This window comes from Hyperolius riggenbachi, chromosome 1, assembly GCF_040937935.1.
Source record: "Hyperolius riggenbachi isolate aHypRig1 chromosome 1, aHypRig1.pri, whole genome shotgun sequence".
Taxonomy (NCBI): domain Eukaryota; kingdom Metazoa; phylum Chordata; class Amphibia; order Anura; family Hyperoliidae; genus Hyperolius; species Hyperolius riggenbachi.
Window position 1 is genome coordinate 321,077,506 of NC_090646.1, and position 24,866 is coordinate 321,102,371.

Sequence of the window (24,866 nt, forward strand, 5' to 3'; positions counted from 1 at the left end):
AAATCTGTGATGTACCACATTACAACTTTGATAATGCTTTTACTATAAAACGGCATGATATTGAGTGTGCGCCCAGTTTTTGGTGCAAAAAATAAGTGTACAGTATAAGTTCTTTTTGCATTGAAGAAAGTATGTTACTACAAATAATTTACCATCTCTGTTATTCAAATGCTTTACTCTTTCTACAGCCAAATGAATTAGAAGAAGAAGCTTCTTTTAAAGTAGATGACTTGCTGGAGAGTTACATGGGAATTCGAGATGTGGAGCTGGGTAAGAGATCCCTAAAATTATATTAAGAACTCAGGGATGGTTTTAGGTAAAATAGGGCCATGGGCAAAATGTGGAGCCTCTTATATTTTCATACTGTACTGACAGTAAACTTGTGACCTCTTCAGTCCATGATTTGTGGTGCCCCTAGGGAGCTTGTGCTCTGGACATTAACCACTTGAGGACTGCAGTGCTAAACCCCCCTAAAGACCAGGCCAATTTTTCCCTAATTGACCACTGCAGCTTTAAGGCATAGCTGCAGTCAGGGTCACACAACTCAGCACACAAGTGCCCCCCCCCCTTCTTTTCTCCCCACCAACAAAGCTTCCTGTTGTTAGGGTCTGATCCTCCTCCCCCCCCTCACACACACACACACACACACCTGTTTATTTTTTGAAGTAAATATTTATATAACTATTTTATTAATAAAATGTGCTTCCTTCATTTTTTTTAAACCCCTCCCACCCCTCAGCCAGCCAATCCTGGCGATCGGCTGTCATAGGCTTCTGCCTATGAGAGCCGATCGCTCTCTTGTCCCTCTGGGGGACAGCCGTGTCACACAGCAGCAGCGCGGTACTATGTGGAAAGACCGCTGTTTCGCCGTCTAACAGTCTCCCGAGTGGCAATCACCACTCGGAGATTGAAGGCGGGATGGAGCGCGATCTCCTGCAAAACAGAGCCCCAGGACTTGACGGCAATTGGAATTAGGCAGTCCTGGGCCTGCTGCCGTGGCCATGCCCATTGGCGTTAGGCGGTCTGCATGTAGTTAATTCAGTTTGATCTTATGCAAGCTCAGTTCCTGTATACACCTGGTCTGTCCACATTTTTTAAGCATGACTGCAATAGCTACATCCTTACATAGCACATATGAGATCGCGGCTCTTTAAAGTAGACCACAATGAGCCCCAACAAGAGATAATGCAAGTGGAGATTCCAAAAAATAAATGTCTTGCATGTTATTTAGAACTGAACTGCTATCTGCAAAAAAAATTCTACTGGGTCCTCAATGTTTCAATTAGTCTTTTTAAAATTGAAATCAGATACTTACCTATGGAAAGGTAAGGTCCTGGGTCCTATAGAGCTTTCCTGTTCCTCTCTTGGTTTTCTTTGTTCTAGCACTGTCCCTCCTGTTAGCAGTCTTTGACCAATGGGTGCTCTGCAGGAGCATGCTGCAGGAGGCTTTGGAAATCTTTGAGTGCCCAAGTGCTCCAGAAGACAGGTGGCTCCATACTGCACCTGTGTGAGTGCACTTTCTCGCACACTCGCCCATGTGCAGTATGGCGTTGCCTGTCTCCAGAAGCTCTCAGGCTCCCAAAGGCTTTCTAACACCCCCCGCAGCAGGGGAATCTAACAGGGGGTGACATTGCTGGAACAAGGGGACTGTGAGAGGAATGGGAAGGCTCTATAGGGCCAAGAGCCTCCCCTCTTCTTTTTTTTTTAAAATCACTTCAGATTTACTTTAAATTCAAGCAAGGATTAATACACCAGATCAATCTCATATATGGACAGCCAATTGCAGATGTTTATACTGGCAGCATTAACATTACACTGCAATCAATCCATGCCCACATCCTCTGTATATGGTGCAAGGAGTGTGCAGAAAAAAATGTACTGAAAAGTGTACTGAATGCTGAAAACGTAATGACTGTGTGATTGCCTCTTTCACAGGTCTGTCCAGGAACATAGATTATATCACAGGTGTTTGCGAAAGCTAGTCACACAAATCCATAGCCAACAATGGCTTTAATTCATTAAGCTGCACAGCAGTGGCTTAATTTTAGTGTTTTTTTTTAGAATATGGGCCAATCAAAGTCCCTACATCAAGTCCTACAAAGCTACTGGACCAGATGGGGCTCAGGGTGGGATAACCCTCCTTAGCAGGAGTCTGACTCAGGCCAGAAATCTGCAGCTAAGAGCTGTGACCCCGAGTTGGTTCCAGGGGAGATGAGTAATGTGCAGGGCTGCCACAGATCTGCCACAGCTGTGCCACACGCTGCACCAGGGCCGGATTTGTGGGCAGGCCCCCAAGGCAAGTGCCTAGGGAGGGGACTTAATTGTCACTTCAAAGGGCGGGTGGAGACTGGAGAGCCTCACATGCCATTAACTTTGCTAGAAAAACCTTGTCCGACTGCCCGTCCTGTCCACAGCTGTTTACAGGGTAAGAAAAGTGCTCCAGATCAGCTGGAGCTCAATATTTTACTTGCAGGCTGCCGGGGCTGAGGGGGCGCTTCTCTCTCCCCCCCTGCCGTTATGTGACATTTTATTGTAGCTTGGCAGGGGAAAGAAGAATGTGTTGTGCATCTGCAGCGGCCCCACCCCTCTGCACGGACACAAACACAGAAGCACGAGGGAGCCAGGACGGACAGCTGCTTGTTTTTAGCGTTCAGCATTGTTTCATGGTGATTTGTTGTTGCGTCACGTTTTGAACCCCTTGGTGGACATGGAAGCATAGGAACACAGTCAAACCTGGACGCTACATGTAGCATCCAAGATGACGGGATTTACTGCGGCATTTATGTGAACGACGCTTTTGTCGACCACAGAAAATGCCACGTTTACCACCTGTCTGAATCAACCTTAAGAATTCAGAAAAATCCTGTGTGAACATTAACTGTTCCCATAGCTTCATAGCTTCAGGGGAGAAAATTTTGAATCTTTGTGTGCTGTTATAGAAGATCTTATGCTGAGTACACACGTTACGTTTTTCGATCGATTCTGCCGTTTGATCGATTTCCAATTTGTTTTTCCGCTCAATTCTCTTATCTTTTCTTATCAATTTCCGTTCACTTATATGAGAAATTGAGTGGTAAAACGATCGAGAGTAATATCGGACATAACGGAAATTATCAATCGAACGCATCTATAAAATGAAAAAACGTAACATTTTGTACCAAGTATTAGAGGTTTGTGTGAAGCTGTTACTAGAGATGGCCCGAACCTACGATTTTAGGTTCGCGAACTTCCACAAAAGTTTGGTTTCGCGCGAACTTTCGCGGACCTCAATAGACTTCAATGGGGAGGCGAATTTTGAAAACTAGAAACACTTATGCTGGCCACAAAAAAGATGGAAAAGATGTATTAAGGGGTCTAACACCTGGAGGGGGACATGGCGGAGTGGGATAGATGTCAAAAGTCCAGGGGAAAATCTGGATAAGACGCAAAGCAGCGTTTTAAGGGCAGAAATCACATTGAATGCTAAATTGCAGGCCTAAAGTGCTTTAAAACATCTTGCATGTGCAAACATTAATCAGGGAGTGTAATTAGAGTACTGCTTCACACTGACACATCAAACTCACTGTGTAACGCACCGCAAACAGCTGTTTATGTAGTGACGGTCATGCTGGACTGGTGCGCATCATGATGACGAGAGTGCAGGTGATGATGGCTTTCCAGCCCATATGGTCACCGGGCTGAGGTAGCTCAATGACAGAACAGTGACTGTCCAGCTGATCAAATTTGGTCTGTGCACAATGACGCAATGACCTTATTATCTTTGGTGTGCCACCCCCCGAAACACTCACATAGCCGGCGGTCATTGCTTCATTGTGATACGCAAGCCCCTTCACCGCGGCAAGGTAATGATCACGAGGGGAATTGGCACATGTACATGCCTTTTGTTTTGTTGTTGCAGCTGCAGTGCAGCCAGAAAAATTAGGCAGGCATGTACACGCACCAAAAATTCAGGAATCCGCCTGGAGTCCTGGACCCTGTTGGTGGTGGAGAAGAAGGCAGTCAACCGGCCTTCGGGCAGAGATGCTATGTGGGTAGCGACTTAGTTTTTGGGCAGGCAGTTACACGGCGTGCAGGCAGAGATGCTGTGTGTGGGGACTGACTTAGTCTTCGGGCAGGCCTGAGCGTGCTTTGCAGACCAGGCATCCGTGGTCAGATGGACCCTTGACCCAACGCTGTGTGCCAGAGATTTCACCACTTGCCTTTCAACATTACGGTACAGTTTACCGGTAGGTATCGCCTTTTTTGAAAAGAAAAAATTGTGGCCTGGTATCTTACAATGCGGTGTGTGTCTTTGCTTTTGTGTGCTGCTTTTCCTCAGGTATTCATCCCATTGCAGTTTGTGCTTTGTAATCATGTGCCTTCATAAGGTAGTTCAACCTACGTGGGTCTTGTTCTTTCCACGGCTCAGTTTTCGGTAGCAGAGAGTACAGATGGCATTGCTCTCATCTGAGGCAGACACACACAAAATTTTCCACACCCCTGAGCCCTGGGGTGATGGCACTTTGGTGGTGGTGGCCGACTGAGTATTAAGTGGGGTGCCAGAATCAGAGCAGGAGGAGGAAGATATGTCACGCTTCCGTGCGGGAGCTGAGAAAGATGAGGTGTTCTTTGTTAAATAGTCAACTATGTCCTGACAATATTAGGGGTTGATGGCACGTGCCTTTTTCTGAACACTGTACTTTGGTCGAAGGCCGCACAAAATCACGACAGCGCGACCTCGAACAGACCTACCAGGTGGCCTGCCTCTGCCTTTTGTTTTGTCCATATTGGGGGGGATGAAGTGAAAGGTATGTACTGACTTGACTAATATAATGTGCAGTCACACAGGTGCAGTTAACAGGTATGCACGGAGTGGTATATAACACTGCGTGCACTCACGTAGGTAGGTGGGTGCACTGACCACAACAGGTAGGTATATTCATATTACAAATATGCACCTGTCACACACACATACCGTGAACATGTACAGTGACTGGTGGTATTAACCACTTAAGTCTATCTGGATGGATATATCCATCCAGATAGACTGTGCAGCTGCCGCTGCCTGAGGCACGTGATCGCGCACGTTCCCACGTGCACTCCCGCTGCCTGCCGTTACCTCCTATCAGTGAATGGGAATATTTATTTATTTATTTATTGTATTTATATAGCGCCAACATATTACGCAGTGCTGTATAATGGGAATATAATTCCCATTCACCGATCTAAGTCCCCTGCAGAAAAAACAACGCCCCTCTAATGAGAGTGGGCGGTATTTCTGCAAAATTACAGCCTCCTTATAGTTCCTGGTAGCGTGATTGTACACTCCAGGACTTTTTTGACTGTGGCCATCTTGTGGCCAAATAATAAACTACACCCACATACATTTTTTACATTACATTACATTATTTTATATAATACATATAAAATTATCTGTTTCCCTCCCACACCAAAAATTACCCCCAAAAAAATCACAATTAAAAAAAACAACATAAATAGTTACCTAAGGGTCTGAACTTTTTAAATATACATGTCAAGAGAGTATCTTATTATATTTTTTAAAATTATAAGCTTGTAAATAGTGATGAACGCAAATTTAAAAATGCACCTTTATTTCTAAATAAAATATCGGCGCCATAAATTGTGATAGGGACATAATTTAACTAGTGTAATGTGTAATAACCGGGACAAATGGGCAAATAAAATGCATCCGTTTTAATTACGGTAGCATGTATTAATTTTAAACTATAATGGCCAAAAACTAATGAGAAATAATGATTTTTTCTATTTCTTTCTTAATCTTCCTGTTAAAATGGATTTAGAAATAAATAATTATTTGCAAAATGTACCACCAAAACAAAGCTTAATTGGTGGTGGAGAAAACAAGATATAGATCAATTAATTGTGATAAGTAGCGATAAAGTTATTGGCGAATTAATGGGAGTGAACTTTGCTCGGATGCATAAGATTTTCGACACTGTAGGCTGAAGTGGTTAAATATCACACTGCATGCGCTCACGTAGGTAGGTGGGTGCACTGAAGTGAACAACAGGTAGTAGGTATATGCAGTGATGGGTATTACAATGTGCACCTGTCACACACAGACAGGTACCGGACAGGCACAGTGAGACTGCGTGCCCTCACATAGGTAGGTGGGTGCACTGAAGGGAACAACAGGTAGTAGGTATATGCAGTGATGGGTATTACAATGTGTACCTGGCACAGTAGTAATTATACCACCAAGGGGCCAAAGACCAGCTGTGACTGACTGACAGGGCTGTATAGAATGCAAGTGGGCCACACACAAAAAAAAATAGATCACAAGAACAAGATTAGCTCTCAAAAGAGCTGTTGAGGGGTGCTTTTTTTTGACACTAACAATCGGCCAGGAGCAAGCTAACAAGCCTACAAGAGCCTAACTAAGCTTTCTCTATGAGAGTCTGCAGCAGCTCTCCCTTCTCTAATTACTGCAGGCACACGAGTGAGTGAAATGCCTGATGCGGCCTGCCTTTTATAAGGGGGGGGGGGGCTCCAGGAGGGAGTGTAGCCTAATTGGCTACAATGTGCCTGCTGACTGTGATGTAGAGGGTCAAAGTTGACCCTCATGATGCGCTATGGGGGCGAACCGAACTTTCAGAAAACTTTGCGGTTTTCCGCGATCGCGAATCCTGGAAGTTTGCCTGGAACCGTTCGCCGGGGAACCATTTGGGCCATCTCTAACTGTTACCTTTGGTGCTGTTTCATATGCAGCCTTACCCAGTAGTTGCACATCCCTTGTAGAGGGACTGGAGGGGGGCTTAGTGTTAGAGGTTAATATAGGGACAGACATGGTCATCAGTTATGCTGGGTCCACATTATACCGCATTGCGAACGTGGACAGTCACTGCAGATCCGATATACGCTCTGCTGCGTCCATCCATATCCGTTTTCTGTGTGGTGTCCGTAAAAGTCGTGCAAGACAGGATTTACTCTAACAGAGAATAATATGTTCAAAATGAACAGATCCTATAGGTAATTTAGATCCATCAACATGTCACTTTATTTGTTGGTCTTCATTTGCAGAATATGGTCCAATTTCCACCCCAGTGTGAACCTAGCTTTCCACAAAGCAGTTTCGTCTGTGTGTTTATGGACATGCCAAGCATGCCAACACGGCTAAATCAGACTGCAGTGTCCTTGTGAGGAAAATCTCCCTTTCTTTCTCTTTTTCCTCCTATTTTGCACCCCCTGTCCATTTCCTTTCTAGTCACAGTCTGATGTCGTTCTACACTATTATTATGTATTTATGCAACACTGACTTCCTCTGCAGCACTTTACAGAGCAGTGGCGTAACTAGAAATCACTGGCACCCCCTGCAAAAATTTGAACCCCTCTGGCTTGCTCAGAGCTGTTTTAGGGGGCAGGAGGGGTCGCAGCGTAAGGAGAGAGCATGGTCACACATCGGCGGGAAGAGGGGACACTCCCCCCCTTCAGGCTCTCCCCTCAGCGCGCCCCCCTCCTGCAATTATCAGTGGTAGCGGGCGGCGGCAGGAACACATACTTCCATCCACCGTGTGAGAGGTCCGATCTCTAAGTGCCTCACACTACTTCCTGTTTAAACAGGAAGTAGCATCAGACACTTAGAGAGCGGAACCTCTCATCCGTGGAACGCATGGAGGTATCTGTTCCTGCCGCCCCCCACTGCCACTGATAATTGCAGGAGGGGGGAGCGCTGAGGGGAGAGCCTGAGGTGAGGGAGGGGGATGTCCCCAGGGCCGGCCTTAGGTTTTACAGCGCACTGAGCGAAACCTGATTTTTGTGCCCCCTTCCTATTCATCCTCTTTGCACGTGCACACACACACACAAGCAGCTCATATGCAATTCACCTTTTCTCCTGAGTTACCTCCTAAGACAGTGGTTTCCAACCTTTTTGAAGTCGTGACACATCACGCCAAATGCTCAGATCTCCGTGATACATCACATATATACAGTGGGTTGCAAAAGTATTCGGCCCCCTTGAAGTTTTCCACATTTTGTCACATTACTGCAACAAACATGAATCAATTTTATTGGAATTCCACATGAAAGACCAACACAAAGTGGTGTACACATGAGAAGTGGAATGAAAATCATACATGATTCCAAACATTTTTTACAAATAAATAACTGCAAAGTGGTGTGTGCATAATTATTCGGCCCCCTTTGATCTGAGTGCAGTCAGTTGCCTATAGACATTGCCTGATGAGTGCTAATGACTAAATAGAGTGCACCTGTGACTAAATAGAGTGCACCTCTAATGTCAGTACAAATACAGCTGCTGTGTGAGGGCCTCAGAGGTTGTCTAAGAAAATATTGGGAGCAACAACACCGTGAAGTCCAAAGAACACACAAGACAGGTCAGGGATCAAGTTATTGAGAAATTTAATTAAAGCAGGCTTAGGCTACAAAAAGATTTCCAAAGCCTTGAACATCCCACGGAGCACTGTTCAAGCGACCATTCAGTAATGGAAGGAGTATGGCACAACTGTACACCGACCAAGACAAGGCCATCCACCTAAACTCACAGGCCGAACAAGGAGAGCGCTGATCAGAAATGCAGTCAAGAGGCCCATGGTGACTCTGGACGAACTGCAGAGATCTACAGCTCAGGTGGGAGACTGTGTCCATAGGACAACTATTAGTCATGCACTGTACAAAGTTGGCCTTTATGGAAGAGTGGCAAGAAAAAAGGCGTTGTTAACAGAAAGCATAAGAAGTCCCGTTTGCAGTTTGCCACAAGCCATGTAGGTGACACAGCAACCATGTGGAAGGAGGTGCTCTGGTCAGATGAGAGCAAAATGGAACTTTTTGACCAAAATGCAAAACGCTATGTTTGGCAGAAAACTAACACTGCACAAAACTCTGAACACACCATCCCCACTGTCAAATATGGTGGTGGCAGCATCATGCTTGGGGGGTGCATCTCTTCAGCAGGGACAGGGAAGCTGGTCAGAGTTGATGGGAAGATGGATGGAGCCAAATACAGGGCAAACTTGGAAGAAAACCTCTTGGAGACTGCAAAAGACTTGAGACTGGGGCGGAGGTTCACCTTCCAGCAGGAAAATGACCCTAAACATAAAGCCAGGGCAACAATGGAATGGTTTAAAACAAAACATATCTATGTGTTAGAAAGGCCCAGTCGACGTCCAGATCTAAATGCAATCGAGAATCTGTGGCAAGATCTGAAAACTGCTGTTCACAAACGCTGTCTATCTAATCTGACTGAGCTGGAGCTGTTTTGTAAAGAAGAATGGGCAAGGATTTCAGTCTCTAGATTTGCAAAGCTGGTAGAGACATACCCTAAAAGACTGGCAGCTGTAATTGCAGCAAAATGTGGTTCTACAAAGTATTGACTCAGGGGGCCGAATAATTACGCACACCCCACTTTTCAGTTATTTATTTGTAAAAAATGTTTGGAATGATGTATGATTTTCGATCCACTTCTCACATGTACACCACTTTGTATTGATCTTTCACGTGGAATTCCAATAAAATCGATGCATGTTTGTGGCAGTAATGTGACAAAATGTGGAAAACTTCAAAGGGGCCGAATACTTTTGCAACCCACTGTATATTAGAAAAAATACTATTGATAACCACAAAATGCATGGAAAGAGTGAATTATCCTGAATAAACTTAAAAATGAAATCTAGAGCCTTTCAGGAATATTAATAAAAACAATCAGTGGGACAGTTAGCGCTCCTCCCCCCCCCCCTCAATTTGGAATGGTAGCACAGCACAATTTCCACCACACAGTGCGCCCCCCCCCACAAAAAACACCCTTAGACTCAGTATAAGTAGGTAGCCAGGTATAGCTGCCCCCAGTATAGGCTCTCATGTGTAGGTGCACACGATATAGGTAGCCGAGCATAGGTGCCCCCAGTATAGGAAGTCATATGTAGGTCTCCCTCCATAGATAGCCAGATGTAGGTGCCTCCAGTGTAGGTAGCCAGGTGTTGGTGCCCTCAGTATAGGTAGCCAGGAGTAGGTGCCGTCCCTCAGCATATGTAGCCAGCTATAGGTGCCCCCAGTAAAGAAAGTCAGATGTAGGTGCCCTCGGTATAGGTAGCCAGCTTTAGGTGCCCCCTTTAAAGCTGGCGCCCTGAGCGACCGCTCCGGTCGCTCAGGTCAAAGGCCGGCTATGGATGTCCCCTCTCCCTGCCAATGTGCGGCCATGTTCTCTCCTCCTGCTGCAACCCCTCCTGCCCACCAAAACGGCCCTTAGTGGGTGCTGGAAGGGGCATAGCAATCCCCTATTGCTACGCCCAGGCACGTGCACAGGGGGGTGCTCTGGGTGCCCAGGCACCTCCCTTTTTAAAATCTTCAAAAAAGGCCCCTCTCGCCGCGCAAAATAAGCTCCGCCCCGACCGTGATACGCCCCGCCCACCCACTGGAAGCTCCGCCCCCGCCTGGGACACTTTCAAGTGAAGAGGCCCAGACAGGAATCCTAGTGTGGCATACTGACCTCTCCCTCCACCTAGGACCCATACTGACCTCTCCCTCCCCCAGCACCCTTAGTGACCTCTCCCTCCACCTAGTACCCAGTGACCACTCCCTCCCCTAGCACTCACAGTGACCTCTCCCTCCACCTAGGACCCATACTGACCTCTCCATACCCAGTACCCACAGTGACCTCTCCCTCCCCAGCACCCACAGTGACCTCTCTCTTACCCAGCACCCACAGTGACCTCTCTCTTACCCAGCACCCACAGTGACCTCTCTCTTACCCAGCACCCACAGTGACCTCTCCCTCCACCTGGGACCCATAGTGACCTCTCCCTCCCCAGCACCCACAGTGACCTCTCCCTCCACCTAGCACCCACAGTGACCTCTCCCTCCCCAGCTCTAGCAGTGATCCTGCCTACCCCAGCACCCACACTGACCTATCCCTCCCCCAGCACCCACAGTGATTTTTCCTTCGACCCAGTGGCTACCCTCCTGTCCCCTGCAGCACCCACAGGGACCTCCCATCCCAAAAGCAGCACCTACAGTGACCTCTCCCATTGCCAGCGCCCACAGTGGCTTCCCCCAACACCCAGCATCCACTCCCTCCTCCAGTAACCACACTGACTTCTCCCAGCACCCACAGTGGCCTACCCTTCCCCCAGCACCCACACTGACCTCTACCTCCCTTAGCAGCAACTATGCCATTCATAGCAGCACCCATAGTGACCTCCCACCCCCTGCACCCACAATGACCTCTACCTCCCGAGACCCACAGTGATCTCCCCCAAAGGACCCACAGTGACCTCCCTTTCCTCCAGCACCCATACTGACCTCTACTTTCCACAGCACCCACAGTTACTTCTCCCCCCAGCACCCACAGTGACCTATCCTTCCCCCATCAACCACACTGACCTCGACCTCCCCTAGCAGTAACTATGCCATTCATAGCAGTACCCACAGTGACCTCCCACCCCCTGCACCCACAGCAATCTCACCAATATTCAGCACCCACATTACACTCAACCAGTAACCCCCACTATAGCAAGCACCCAGTACTTGCACCAAACACCTTGCACCCAATACTCACATCTGGCCTCAATATGGCACTTAGTACTTGCATCAAACAGCCACATGACACCCAATACCTGCACCCCGTCACCCTATAGCTAGCACCCAGTACTCACACCTACATGGCACAGTACTTGCACCCAGCTCTGACATGTCACTCACTACTCACACCTGCACACAGCCTCCACATGGCACCCACTCACATAACCAGTACTAGCACCCGATGTACCTGCACTCAGAACCCACGTGACACACAACACCCACCCAGAGCTAGCACCCAGTGCAGGCATGGCACCAAGTATTTGCACCTATGTGATACCCAGTACCTGCACCCAACACCCACATGTTTCATCTGCAGTAGTTCCAGTTGCACTAAGCCTCCACTTGGTGCCCAGCACCCACACCAAGCACTCACATATGACATCCAGTACTTGCACCCAGAACTCAAAAGGGACTGAGTACCTGCAATCAACACCTACATGATGGTTGATACACACCCATACAGCCAGAATGCACATGACACCCTGTACCAGCACCCAGAACCCACATGGCACCCAGCATCTGCCTTTAGCACCCACATGACAACAAATATCCCACTAGCCAGCACCCATCACCCATATGTCACCATGTACTCACTCCCAGTACCCACTTGGCACTCAGTATTTGCACCTAAGACCCACATACCCCCATAATCAACACCCACATGGCACAGTACTCACACGTCACCAAGTTCCAAAGTCATTATATGCACCTAGTACCCGTAAATGGCCAGCACCCAAATAGCACCCAGTACCCATCCTTGGTCCGAACCCATATGAGACACAGTACTCCCCCATGGCACACATCCAGACCACGCATGGCACTCCCTACTCACTCATGTCCAACACTCACATGGCTCCCTGTACCAATTAGCACTCACATGGCTCCCACTATTGTTTATCACCATCTGCTACTCATTCAGCACCCAATACTGCATAGCACCCACTGCAAATAAACACCCAATACAAGCTGGACCTTGGTACCCAAAGCAGCTTGACACAGACTTTACGTTGGCATCTCGGCACCCACTGCAACTTACCACAAAGTGAACCTTTGCGTCTTACCATCCACTGCATCTGGGCACCCACTGCACCTTGGCACTTACTGCAGTTTTGCATCTACTAATGCTTAGCAACCACTGCATATTGGTAACCACTTCTTTGCCTGAAAAGAGGCTTGGGTGCTGACCAAGAGGGACAGAAGTCCCAATAATGAAAGGTGAGACAGTGGGCACCTATCACTGCTGATTTGAGGGTGATAGCACCAAAAGAGTTGGAAGGAGACACACAGTCTGCCTGATACTGCTATAAAGGTGTGTGTGTGTGTGTGTGTGTGTGTGTGGGGGGGGGGGGGATAAGACCGCCTTATGCTTTATGGAGAGGGGGTATTACATACACAACTTAGCACGATTTATCGATTTCAAATTTGAGCACCACACCCTTGAGGATCCTCTGCATGGCCCTGCCCCTTCCTGCAGCACCCACACTGACCTCTACTTTTCCCATCAGCCACCCCTTCCCCTCATAGCTGGCACCCAGTACTCACACTCACATGACACCAAGTATCTGCACCCAGGCCTAAAATTGCACCCAGTACTCACACCTGCACACAGCTTCCACATGGCACCCACTATCTGCACCAAGTATCCACTTAACCCGTAACCGCACCCAAAGTACCTGCATTCAAAACCCATGTGATGCCCAAAGCCCACCCATAGCCAGCACCCAGTACAGGCATGGCGGCAAGTATTCGCACCCATGTCACACCCGGTACCTGCACCCAGCACCCACATGACATCCAGTACATGAACGCAGATCTTACATGGCACTAAGTTCTTGCAATCAACACCCGCATGACACTCGATACCCAACCATAGCCAGAACACACATGACACTCAGTACTTACACCCACAACCCACATGGCACCCATCATCTGCATTCAGCAGCATGACAATCAATACCCCCTAGCCAGAAACGATGAGGGGGGGCATGCGGGGGAAGGCATTGCCAGGCCCCTTTTTTTAAATTTGAGCACCCCCCACTTAAGGACCCTCTGCACGGCCCTGGCTACGCCCCTGCCAGCACCCGCTCAGGACCATTTTGCAGAGGTTGCAACCGCATCGGGGCCCCAAAGGGCCCTCCCTCAACTACAGTATTAACTCTCTATTTGTCCTGTGCTCATAATTATCACTTCTATAGATATTTTGAATAGTGGTAATCATTAACAAACTGTTCCCCATCCCTTTCTTGCACCTCTGACACTGTAGTTGCCATTGGCAGGTTTTGATGTGCCGTATCAATTGTTATGTATAGAGTGCTTGGGGGCCCCTATTGTAAAACTTGCATTGGGGCCCACAGTTCCTTAGCTACGCCACTGGGTGCTGGGGCTGCAGCCCCTATTGTTACGTCCCTGTTACAGAGTACACAGTCATGTCACTGACTGTCCTCAGAGGAGCTCACAATCTAATCCTACCATAGTCATAGTCTAATGTCCTACCATATTATTACATTTTATGCAGCACGTTACAGAGTACATAGTCATGTTACTGACTGTCCTCAGAGGAGCTCACAATTTAATCCTACCATAGCCTGTAATTTCCCCTAACCATCTTTATGTTACTTTGACCTTACTTTAATGCCTTCTTGTTCAGAAATGCCAACACTGATTTATTAGTATCTCTAACCTTCCTGCTTTCCCATGTCCAATAACCCTATCCTAACCCCGCTGTGGGCATGGGGTGGCTGGTGATAGTGGGCCTTGGGCGGTAAAAAGTACAAATCTGGCCCTGCGCTGCACAAGAACTTTAAAATTGATTTTTTTCAAAACTGATAAGGTCTTTTTGTAAATGTTTTTTTCCTCTTGAATCCACTGTCCTCCTCTACATACCCTGCAAATTTGGTATTTCTAGCACGTAAGGGGGTAACCGTTAAAGTCGTGGCCAGTGACTTTAATGTAAAAAATGCTAATAGATGCAACATTTTTTTACACATGTACGTGTAAATTATGCGTAATTGCTCATTACAGGTGTCATTATGATTCACAATTGTACATAATGTAATTGCAATTACGCAATGTGTAAATGCAAAAAATTACGCAAAATTTTGCGTAATCATAATTGGCCCATTATGAGTACCACTACTTCCAATGCATCCCCCCAATAATCCTCACCCAGATTTAATCCCCCATCTATCCACATTGTTTTTGCAGCCTCACTATGCTGCATGGCATTAGTATTGATGAGTTCTTTGTAGAAGTCCCCTATTAAATGTTTCACAGGACCCCCAGATATAAGGGTTAGTATAGAGTGAGCTACAATCTAAATGGGGGTATCTCCAAATTGCTGATGCATGGCATGTTTTAACTGGAGGTACCAAAAGTATTGTGTAGAGAGCCTGGGTATGCTTCAGCAAGTTTAGCAAACGTTATAAATGTACCTTGATCCACAATCTGACCCAGGAACACTACACCTCTGCGTTGCCAGAAATGTGAGTTTGGCACCTTTACAAGCTCTGGCAGCCGAGCACTGTTTCATATGGGTGTATGCGAGTCATAGCTACGAAGGGGATATAATGTGATAATGTGTTTCCATACCTGGTTGTAACGATTGGTGTCAGCAAGAACAGATTTTCTGATTATTGGTGATCTGCAGTATCACCAATAATACAGATGCTATACCTAATTATGTAGTGATCTGCAGAATCACCAATAATGCGAGTATAGCGAGACACAGGACAACCAGATGTAAAGATAGGTGTTTGGTGCAACAGTAATACAGATAGAGATACCAACTCCCCAGAGGAGCTAGTAGAGAGAGATATCTCTATAGAACACAGGGATCAGCATTCCAGCAAGCTGGAGATGCAGATGAACTAGTAATCAGTTCACCCGAGGAGTGGGTGGTGCACAGTAAGACAACGTATACTGATCACCCGTGGAGCGGGTGATTCAGACTGCACTGCAGCCGGTGGTCACCTGAGGGGCAGGAGATCAAGACTGTACTGCAGCTCCTAATCACCTGAGGTGATTAAGACTGTACTGCGGCTACTGGTCACCTGAGGAGCAGGTGATTCAGACTGTTCTGCAGCTACTGGTCACCTGAGGAGCAGGTGTTTAAGCTGTACAGAGAATCCCTCACCAGGGACTAGGCTCACTGGTGAGGGCAAGAGAGTCAGACAAGCAGATTCGGCAACAAACGGACAGATTCGGTACAAAGACAGAAGGCTAAATCAGAGTAGTGTTCAGGCTGAGTCGGCAACATGATCAGATAGGCAGAAGCACAGAATCAGTAGGCAGAAGCATAGTCAAGGCTAGCAGAAGGTCATAACAAATAATACAATTCAATTAGTACTTTAGCTATCAACAGAATCTGACTAAAAGTGGATCCCCAGCTCCTGCTGGTTCAAGCACACTTTGTGATCTGACTAAGGTTTGGGTGCTAACACGTAGCATTTGCAACAGCAGACGAGGAGCTACTGACAGGCAGGTCCTATATATACTAAGAGCACCCCACAGCGCCGTCCCAGTCACTCAGCCAATCAGGAGCACTGCTGGAGTCAGCTGACCGGCCGATCAGCTGACTCCCCTTCTATTCGCATAAAGGTCCTGTCACCTGGCGCGCACGTGCGTAGCCCTCAGTCTATGTGCAACTGAGGGACCAGGCAAAACTCCACCATGTAATTGCACAGCGGAGGCCGCCGGCTGAGACGCGGAGACAGCCGCCATGCCGCTCACCGCTGCGGTGGCATCTCCGCTATCTATTACAGTACCCCCCCCCCCCCCCCCCCCCCGAGGAGTGGACCCCGGACACTTCTTACACGGCTTTTCAGGGTGTAACTCATGAAACTCTTTCTTTAGATCCTTGGCATGCATGTGGTAATCCGGAACCCAAGTTCTCTCCTCCAGACCATACCCCTTCCAATGGACCAGGTACTGTACAGAATTCTGCACTAATCGAGAATCTAAAATCTTCTCAATCTCATACTCAGGTTGGTCGTCAATCATCACGGGGGGGGGGGGGATCCACATGCACAGCAGGCTTCAACAAAGAATCATGAAATTATCTCACACCTCTCATGCTGGCTGGGAGATCAACCACATATGTCACGTCATTAATCTTTCTGGACACAGGGTATGGGCCTACAAATCTGGGTCCTAACTTAGGTGATGGTTGCTTTAACGCCAGATGCCGAGTAGACACCCACACCATGTCTCCTGGGGAAAACCTCCACTCAACCGACCGCCTTTTATCTGCCTGTTTTTTCTGCGTCTGGAAGGCTTTTCCCAGATTCCTTTTTACAAGCACCCAAATTTCCTTCAATGCCCTTTGCCAATCCTCTAGAGCCGGAAAAGGGGAAGATGCCACTGGTATAGGAGAGAATTTTGGAGATCTCCCCGAAACCACCTGGAAAGGAGAAAAACCTGAAGAGGAACTCTTCAGATTATTATGAGCAAATTCCGCAAATGGCAGGAACTTTACCCAATATGACTGTGCATCTGCCACATAACACCTGAGAAACTGCTCCAAGGACTGGTTAACTCTTTCGGTCTGTCCATTGGTCTGTGGGTGGTAGCCTGATGAAAATGACAGGTCCATACCGAGCTGGTGGCAAAAGGCTCTCCAGAATTTAGACACAAACTGGACTCCCCTATCTAACACCACATTCTCCGGAATGCCATGCAGCCGGAAAATGTGCTGGATGAAGAGATCAGCCAATTCCTGGGCTGATGGGAGTCCCTTCAGAGGGACAAAATGTGCCATTTTAATGAACCTATCAACTACCACCCAGATGACCGACTTGCCCTCAGACCTGTGGAGTTCTCCTACAAAGTCCATAGACAAGTGAGTCCATGGTTCATTTGGCACTGGTAAAGGTTGTAGTGTACCTACTGGTGCTTGACGAGAGGGCTTATTTCTGGCACACACAGAGCACTCTCTCACAAACTCTTTGCAATCAAGAGCCAACGAAGGCCACCATACACATCTGGCCAGTAGGTCCTGAGTTCGAGCAGACCCGGGATGCCCTGCATTCTTATGGGCATGGAACAATTGCAAGAGTTGTAGGCGAAAAGGAAGTGGCACAAACAGAACCCCCTCGGGCTTCCCTTCTGGAATATCTTGCTGGTAAGGCCCTAGGGTAAGCGCCCAGTCTTCCCAGGTCTCCGTGGCTGCCACCACCAGTCTTTGAGGTAAGATGGTCTCAGGGGTTGATGGCTGAACTGTCTCGGGCTCAAAACACCTAGACAATGCATCTGCTTTGACATTCTTACTTCCCGGTGTATACGTAATGACAAATCTGAACCTTGAAAAGAACAAGGACCAGCGAGCCTGTCGGGGGCTAAGTCTTTTGGCCCCTTCGATGTACTCCAAATTTTTATGATCAGTATAGACCGTGATCATATCTTCTGCCCCTTCCAGCCAATGGCGCCATTCTTCAAAGGCTAACTTAATGGCCAAGAGCTCCCTAGCCTTCAATCCTACAGGTTGAGGCCACTCCAATACAGCAGAGACTTTTTCAGGATCCATGGAGAGACCTGAAGTGGAAATGATATATCCCAAAAAAGGGACCTTAGTGACTTCAAAGAGGCATTTCTCTAACTTCGCATACAACGAGTTCTGCCTCAATTTTCTAAAAACGAACTTCACATGTTTCCGATGTTCTGTTAGATTGGGTGAGAAAATCAGTATATCATCCAGATACACTAGCACAAATTTTCCCAGAACTTCCCTAAAGACTTCATTGATCAACTCCTGGAAAACGGCAGGAGCATTACACAACCCGAAGGGCATGACCAGATACTCGTAGTGCCCATTGGGCATGTTGAATGTCGTCTTCCATTCATCACTGTCCCTAATGCGTACCAGGTAGTATGCTCCTCGTAGGTCTAGCTTAGAGAAGATACTGGCATTAGTCACCTGAGCAAACAAATCGTCAATCAAAGGCAGTGGATAGCGATTTTTCACTGTGATCTTATTTAAACCCCGATAGTCAATACAAGGTCGAAGCCCACCGTCCTTTTTCTGTACAAAAAATAACCTAGCCCCTGCTGGTGACCGGGAAAGACGGATAAAGCCCTTGGCCAAATTTTCTTTAATGTATTCCTGCATAGCCAGCTTCTCTCACCCCGACAGATTATAGAGATGGCCTCTAGGGGGCATACAACCTGATCTTAACTCTATGGGACAGTCGAAGCTCCGGTGTGGCGGGAGTTTCCCTGCTGATTTTGGACAAAACACGTCAGAAAATTCTGCGTACTGCACTGGCACCCCTTTCACCTGAACCTTGGTGGCGCAAACAGCAACTTTCTCCAAACAATGATGATGACAATGGGCTGACCAGCTCTGTAGCTGACCTGAAGCCCAGTCGATCTGAGGGGAGCGTAGTTGCAACCAAGGCATACCGAGGATTATGGTAGAGGTTGCCATTTGCAGGACAAAGAAGACAAAGAACTGTAGTTTCTCCTTATGTAGAACCCCTATTTTACACAACAATAAGGGGGTCTGGGAGAGAGGCTGTCTACACTGTAACGGAGAGTCATCTACTGCTGTGATCAAAATCTGACGGTCTAAAGGAAGTAAGGGAATCCCCAATTTTTTGACAAAGTCATAATCTATAAAATTAGCTGCGGAGCCTGAGTCCACGAATGCTTCTGTGGCCGTGGCCCGACCCTCCCAGCTAATGGAGCAAGGGAGGAGTAAACGGTTATTATCTAGAGGTAAACACGGCTCGCCTAGGGTATTACCTCTGACTACACCTAGGCGGCAGCGTATTCCCGACTTTTTAGGGCAATTCTGGACAATGTGACCCTCCTCAGCACAGTATAGACAGAGTCTTTCTGACCTTCTGCGATTCTTCTCCACTTGTGTTAACCTAGACCAGGGGTCTGCAACCTTTAACCTGCCTGGCGTTCTATTAAGATCGCCAGGCAGGCTGCGGGAGGGTTTTTTTTGAATAAAAAAAAAACTATTTCATGCAGCCAACTGAAAGTTGGCTGCATGAAAGCCCACTAGAGGGCGCTCCGGAGGCGTTCTTCCGATCGCCTCCGGCGCCCAGAATAAACAAGGAAGGCCGCAATGAGCGGCCTTCCTTGTTTTGCTTATATCGTCGCCATAGCGACGAGCGGAGTGACGTCATCGACGTCAGCCGACGTCCTGACGTCAGCCGCCTCCGATCCAGCCCTTAGCGCTGGCCGGAACTTTTTGTTCCGGCTACGCTGGGCTCAGGCGGCTGGGGGGACCCTCTTTCGCCGCTGCTCGCGGCGGATCGCCGCAGAGCGGCGGCGATCAGGCAGCACACGCGGCTGGCAAAGTGCCGGCTGCGTGTGCTGCACTTTATTTGAGCCAAATCGGCCCAGCAGGGCCTGAGCGGCAGGCTCCGGCGGTACTGGACGAGCTGAGCTCGTCCAGACCGCCCAGCAGGTTAAGACATAAAGAGCCACTTGGACCCGTTTCCGAAAAGAGAAAAAAACTGGGAGCCACAAAACCATTATAAAACAAATCTAACACTGCATATATTGTTTCTTACCTTAATGCTATATACAAGATCAGATATGACCCCAATATGCACAAATCATTAGCAGATATGACCCCAATATGCACAAATTCTAAGCAGATATGACCCCAATATGCACAAATCGTTAGCAGATATGACCCCAATATGCACAAATCGTGAGCAGATATGACCCCAATATGCACAAATCGTGAGCAGATATGACCCCAATATGCACAAATTGTTAGCAGATATGACCCCAATATGCACAAATCGTTAGCAAATATGACCCCAATATGCACAAATTGTTAGCAGATATGACCCCAATATGCACAAATTGTTGGCAGATATGACCCGAATATGCACAAATCCTAAGCAGATATGACCCAAATATGCACAAATTGTTAGCAGATATGATCCCAATATGCACAAATCGTTAGCAGATATGATCCCAATATGCACAAATCGTTAGCAGATATGATCCCAATATGCACAAATCGTTAGCAGATATGACCCCAATATGCACAAATCGTTAGCAGATATGACCCCAATATGCACAAATACTAAGCAGATATGACCCCAATATGCAAAAATTGTTAGCAGATATGACCCCAATATGCACAAATCGTTAGCAGATATGACCCCAATATGCACAAATCGTTAGCAGATATGACCCCAATATGCACAAATCGTTACATAGTTACATAGTTACATAGTTATTTTGGTTGAAAAAAGACATACGTCCATCGAGTTCAACCAGTATAAAGTACAACACCAGCCTGCTCCCTCACATATCCCTGTTGATCCAGAGGAAGGCGAAAAAACCCTTACAAGGCATGGTCCAATTAGCCCCTAAAGGGAAAAATTCCTTCCCGACTCCAGATGGCAATCAGATAAAATCCCTGGATCAACATCATTAGGCATTACCTAGTAATTGTAGCCATGGATGTCTTTCAACGCAAGGAAAGCATCTAAGCCCCCTTTAAATGCAGATATAGAGTTTGCCATAACGACTTCCTGTGGCAATGCATTCCACATCTTAATCACTCTAACTGTAAAGAACCCTTTCCTAAATAAATGGCTAAAACGTTTTTCCTCCATGCGCAGATCATGTCCTCTAGTCCTTTGAGAAGGCCTAGGGACAACAAGCTCATCCGCCAAGCTATTATATTGCCCTCTGATGTATTTATACATGTTAATTAGATCCCCTCTAAGGCGTCTTTTCTCTAGACTAAATAAACCCAGTTTATCTAACCTTTCTTGATAAGTGAGACCTTCCATCCCACGTATCAATTTTGTTGCTCGTCTCTGCACCTGCTCTAAAACTGCAATATCTTTTTTGTAATGTGGTGCCCAGAACTGAATTTCATATTCCAGATGTGGCCTTACTAGAGAGTTAAACAGAGGCAATATTATGCTAGCATCTCGAGTTTTTATTTCCCTTTTAATGCATCCCAAAATTTTGTTAGCTTTAGCTGCAGCTGCTTGGCATTGAGTATGATTATTTAACTTGTTGTCAATGAGTACTCCTAAGTCCTTCTCCAAGTTTGATGTCCCCAACTGTATCCCATTTATTTTGTATGGTGCTAGACCATTAGTACGTCCAAAATGCATGACCTTACATTTGTCAACATTGAATTTCATCTGCCATGTATGTGCCCATATAGCCATCCTATCCAGATCCTGTTGCAATATGACACTATCTTCCTGAGAGTTGATGATTCTGCACGATTTTGTATCATCTGCAAAAATAGCAACATTGCTCACTACTGCATCTACTAGGTCATTAATAAATAAATTGAAGAGCACTGGACCCAGAACAGACCCCTGTGGGACCCCACTGCTAACAGTCTCCCATTTTGAGTACGATCCATTGACCACAACTCTTTGTTTTCTGTCCATTAGCCAGTTCCCTATCCATGAACACAGACTCTTCCCCCATGCCTTGCATCCTCAACTTTTGTACCAGACTTTTGTGGGGAACAGTGTCGAAGGCCTTTGCAAAGTCCAAGTATATCACATCTACAGCATTCCCAATATCCATATTAGCATTCACTACCTCATAAAAGCTGAGCATGTTAGTCAAACAGGACCTGTCTTTAGTAAACCCATGTTGATGCTGAGAAATAAGATTATTTTCTACTATGAAGTCATGTATAGTATCTCTTAGTAACCCCTCAAATAGTTTGCATACAACTGATGTTAAGCTTACAGGTCTATAATTTCCTGGATCTGATTTTTTGCCCTTCTTAAATAATGGGAAAAAGTGGGCTGTACGCCAATCCACTGGGACTCTGCCAGTTGCAAGAGAGTCACAAAAGATAAGATAAAGGGGTTTATCTATAACTGAACTTAATTCCCTTAGGACCCGAGGATGCATGCTATCCGGGCCAGGTGCCGTGTCTATTTTTAATTTATTTAGTCTTGCCTTCACTTCTTCCTGCGTTAAGTATTTAATATTACAGTTAGAAGATTGAGACTCTTCCGCCTCTGTAGTTTGCAACAGTGCTGTTTCTTTTGTGAAGACAGAAGCAAAGAAAGCATTTAATAACTCTGCCTTACCTTGGTCATCCACCATTGAGTTCCCACCCTCATCCTTTAGGAGTCCTATACAGTCAACCTTTCTTTTTTTAGAGTTAATGTACTTGTAAAACTTTTTTGGGTTAGATTTGATATCCTTAGCGATTTGTTTTTTAGCTTCAATCTTTGCCTGCCTAATTTCTTTTTTTACAATTTTTATTGCACTCCTTATAATTGCTTAGTGCAGCCTCGGTCCCCTCCTGTTTTAAGACCTTATAGGCATTATTTTTCCTCTTCATTTTATCTTTAACCTTTCTATTCATCCATAGAGGCCTTTTTTTATTCCTAGACATTTTGTTTCCATATGGGAAATATATATACTACAGTATTGATTGAGTATAAGTTTAAAAGCTTGCCATTTCCCTTCAGTGTCTTCCCCTTGTAGTACATTATCCCAGTTCACCAAACTTAGTGCCTGCCTAATTTGATTGAACTTTGCTTTTCTAAAATTCATAGTTTTAGTGGTCCTGCTGCCCCGTGGCCTATCAGTCACCAGATCAAACGTTATCATGTTGTGATCACTATTTCCCAAATGTTCTTGAACCTGCACATTTGATACATTATCTGGTCTATTAGAAATGATCAGATCCAGTAACGCATTCCCCCTAGTTGGTTCAGTTACCATTTGAGTCAAGTAATTGTCCTGTAGTGCTGCCAGAAATCTGCTGCTTTTACCAGAATGGGTAGCCTCAATACTCCAGTCAATGTCTGGAAAGTTGAAGTCGCCCATAATTATGACCTCATTTTTACTTGCAGCTTTTTCAATCTGCTGTAGTAATCGCAGTTCTGCAGCTTCATTAATAAGAGGTGGCCTGTAGCATACCCCAATAAGCAATTGGCAACTTTTATTTCCACCATGAATATTTACCCAAACGGACTCCACATCTTCGCAATCTTCCTCCATCTCATCGTTGAGGACAGCTGTAAGAGAATTCTTAACAAAGAGACAAACCCCTCCACCTTTTTTCCCTGTTCTATCCCTCCTAAACACATTGTATCCTTTTAAATTAGCTAACCAGTCATGGCTTTCATCCATCCATGTCTCGGTTATTCCCACAATGTCATAGCCTTTGTCATTCAGAATGAACTCTAGTTCGTCTATTTTATTTGCAAGGCTCCGAGCATTGGTTACCATGCACTTTATATTTTTACCACCACATTTACCAATTTTGTTTACATGAAATGGGCTACTTGAATTTTTACCAACCTCCTTAATCTTTACACTGTCCCCACCCCCCTCTCCACCCTCCATAATGATAGGTTCCCACTGTCTTTTTACCTCATCTTGTCTACGTATTGAGACTTTATCCTCCCGCCTCCCCCCAGATCCTAGTTTACAATCTCCTCCAACCGTTTAGCCATCTTCTCCCCCAATGCAGCTGCACCCTCCCCATTAAGGTGCAGCCCATCCCTGCTGTAGAACCTGTAGCCGACTGCAAAGTCTGCCCAGTTCTCCAGGAACCCAAACCCTTCCTTCCTACACCAATTTCTCAGCCACTTATTTAACTCCCTAAGCTCCCTCTGTCTCTCAGATGTAGCACGTGGCACTGGCAGTATTTCAGAAAACACCACCTTGGAGGTCCTTGCTTTAAGTTTATCTCCAAGTACCTGAAAATCATTTTTGAGGACCTTCCATCTCCCACTAACTTTGTCATTGGTGCCAATGTGTACCATGACAGCCGGGTCTTCCCCAGCCCCACCCAGTAATCTGTCAATTCTTTCCGCTACATGCCGAACCCGAGCACCCGGGAGGCAACAGACTGTACGGCTTTCACGGTTTCTTCAACAGATTACCCTATCTGTGCGCCTAATAATTGAATCCCCTACCACCAGTACCTGTATAGCCTTAGCTGCACTCCTATTCCCTTTCTTGTTACAGCAGTCTGCCCCTTGGTTGCTAAGGAGCACATCCTGCTGCAGCATTGCTACTCCTGAATCATCCTCCCCAATATTACGCAAACAAGCATACTTATTAGTGAGGGACAACTCGGGACTAGCCTCCCTGCCACTTTTTCCCCTACCCCTTCTAACTGTAACCCAACTAGCGGCTGCCTCTGCTTATTGGTCCGGCTGTACTCCACCCTCCTCATCTTCAACGGTTCTATCCAGTGTCTGGATCGTGAGATCCAAGCTCTTCTCCATGTTGTGTATGCTTCTCAGTGTTGCGAGATGCTTATTTAGCTCTGCGACTCGTTAGCAGATATGACCCCAATATGCACAAATCGTTAGCAGATATGACCCCAATATGCA

At 46.5% G+C, this 24,866-nt stretch overlaps 1 protein-coding gene across 1 annotated transcript in view; it reads left to right on the forward strand.

Moving 5' to 3' along the window:
- GIPC3 (GIPC PDZ domain containing family member 3) overlaps positions 1-24,866 on the forward strand; it is a 1,046,927-nt gene that overhangs the window by 714,241 nt on the left and 307,820 nt on the right. Inside the window, exon 7 of the mRNA XM_068233843.1 lies at positions 189-270. Coding sequence (XP_068089944.1) covers positions 189-270 — 82 coding nt within the window. The remainder of the gene's footprint in view (positions 1-188; positions 271-24,866) is intronic.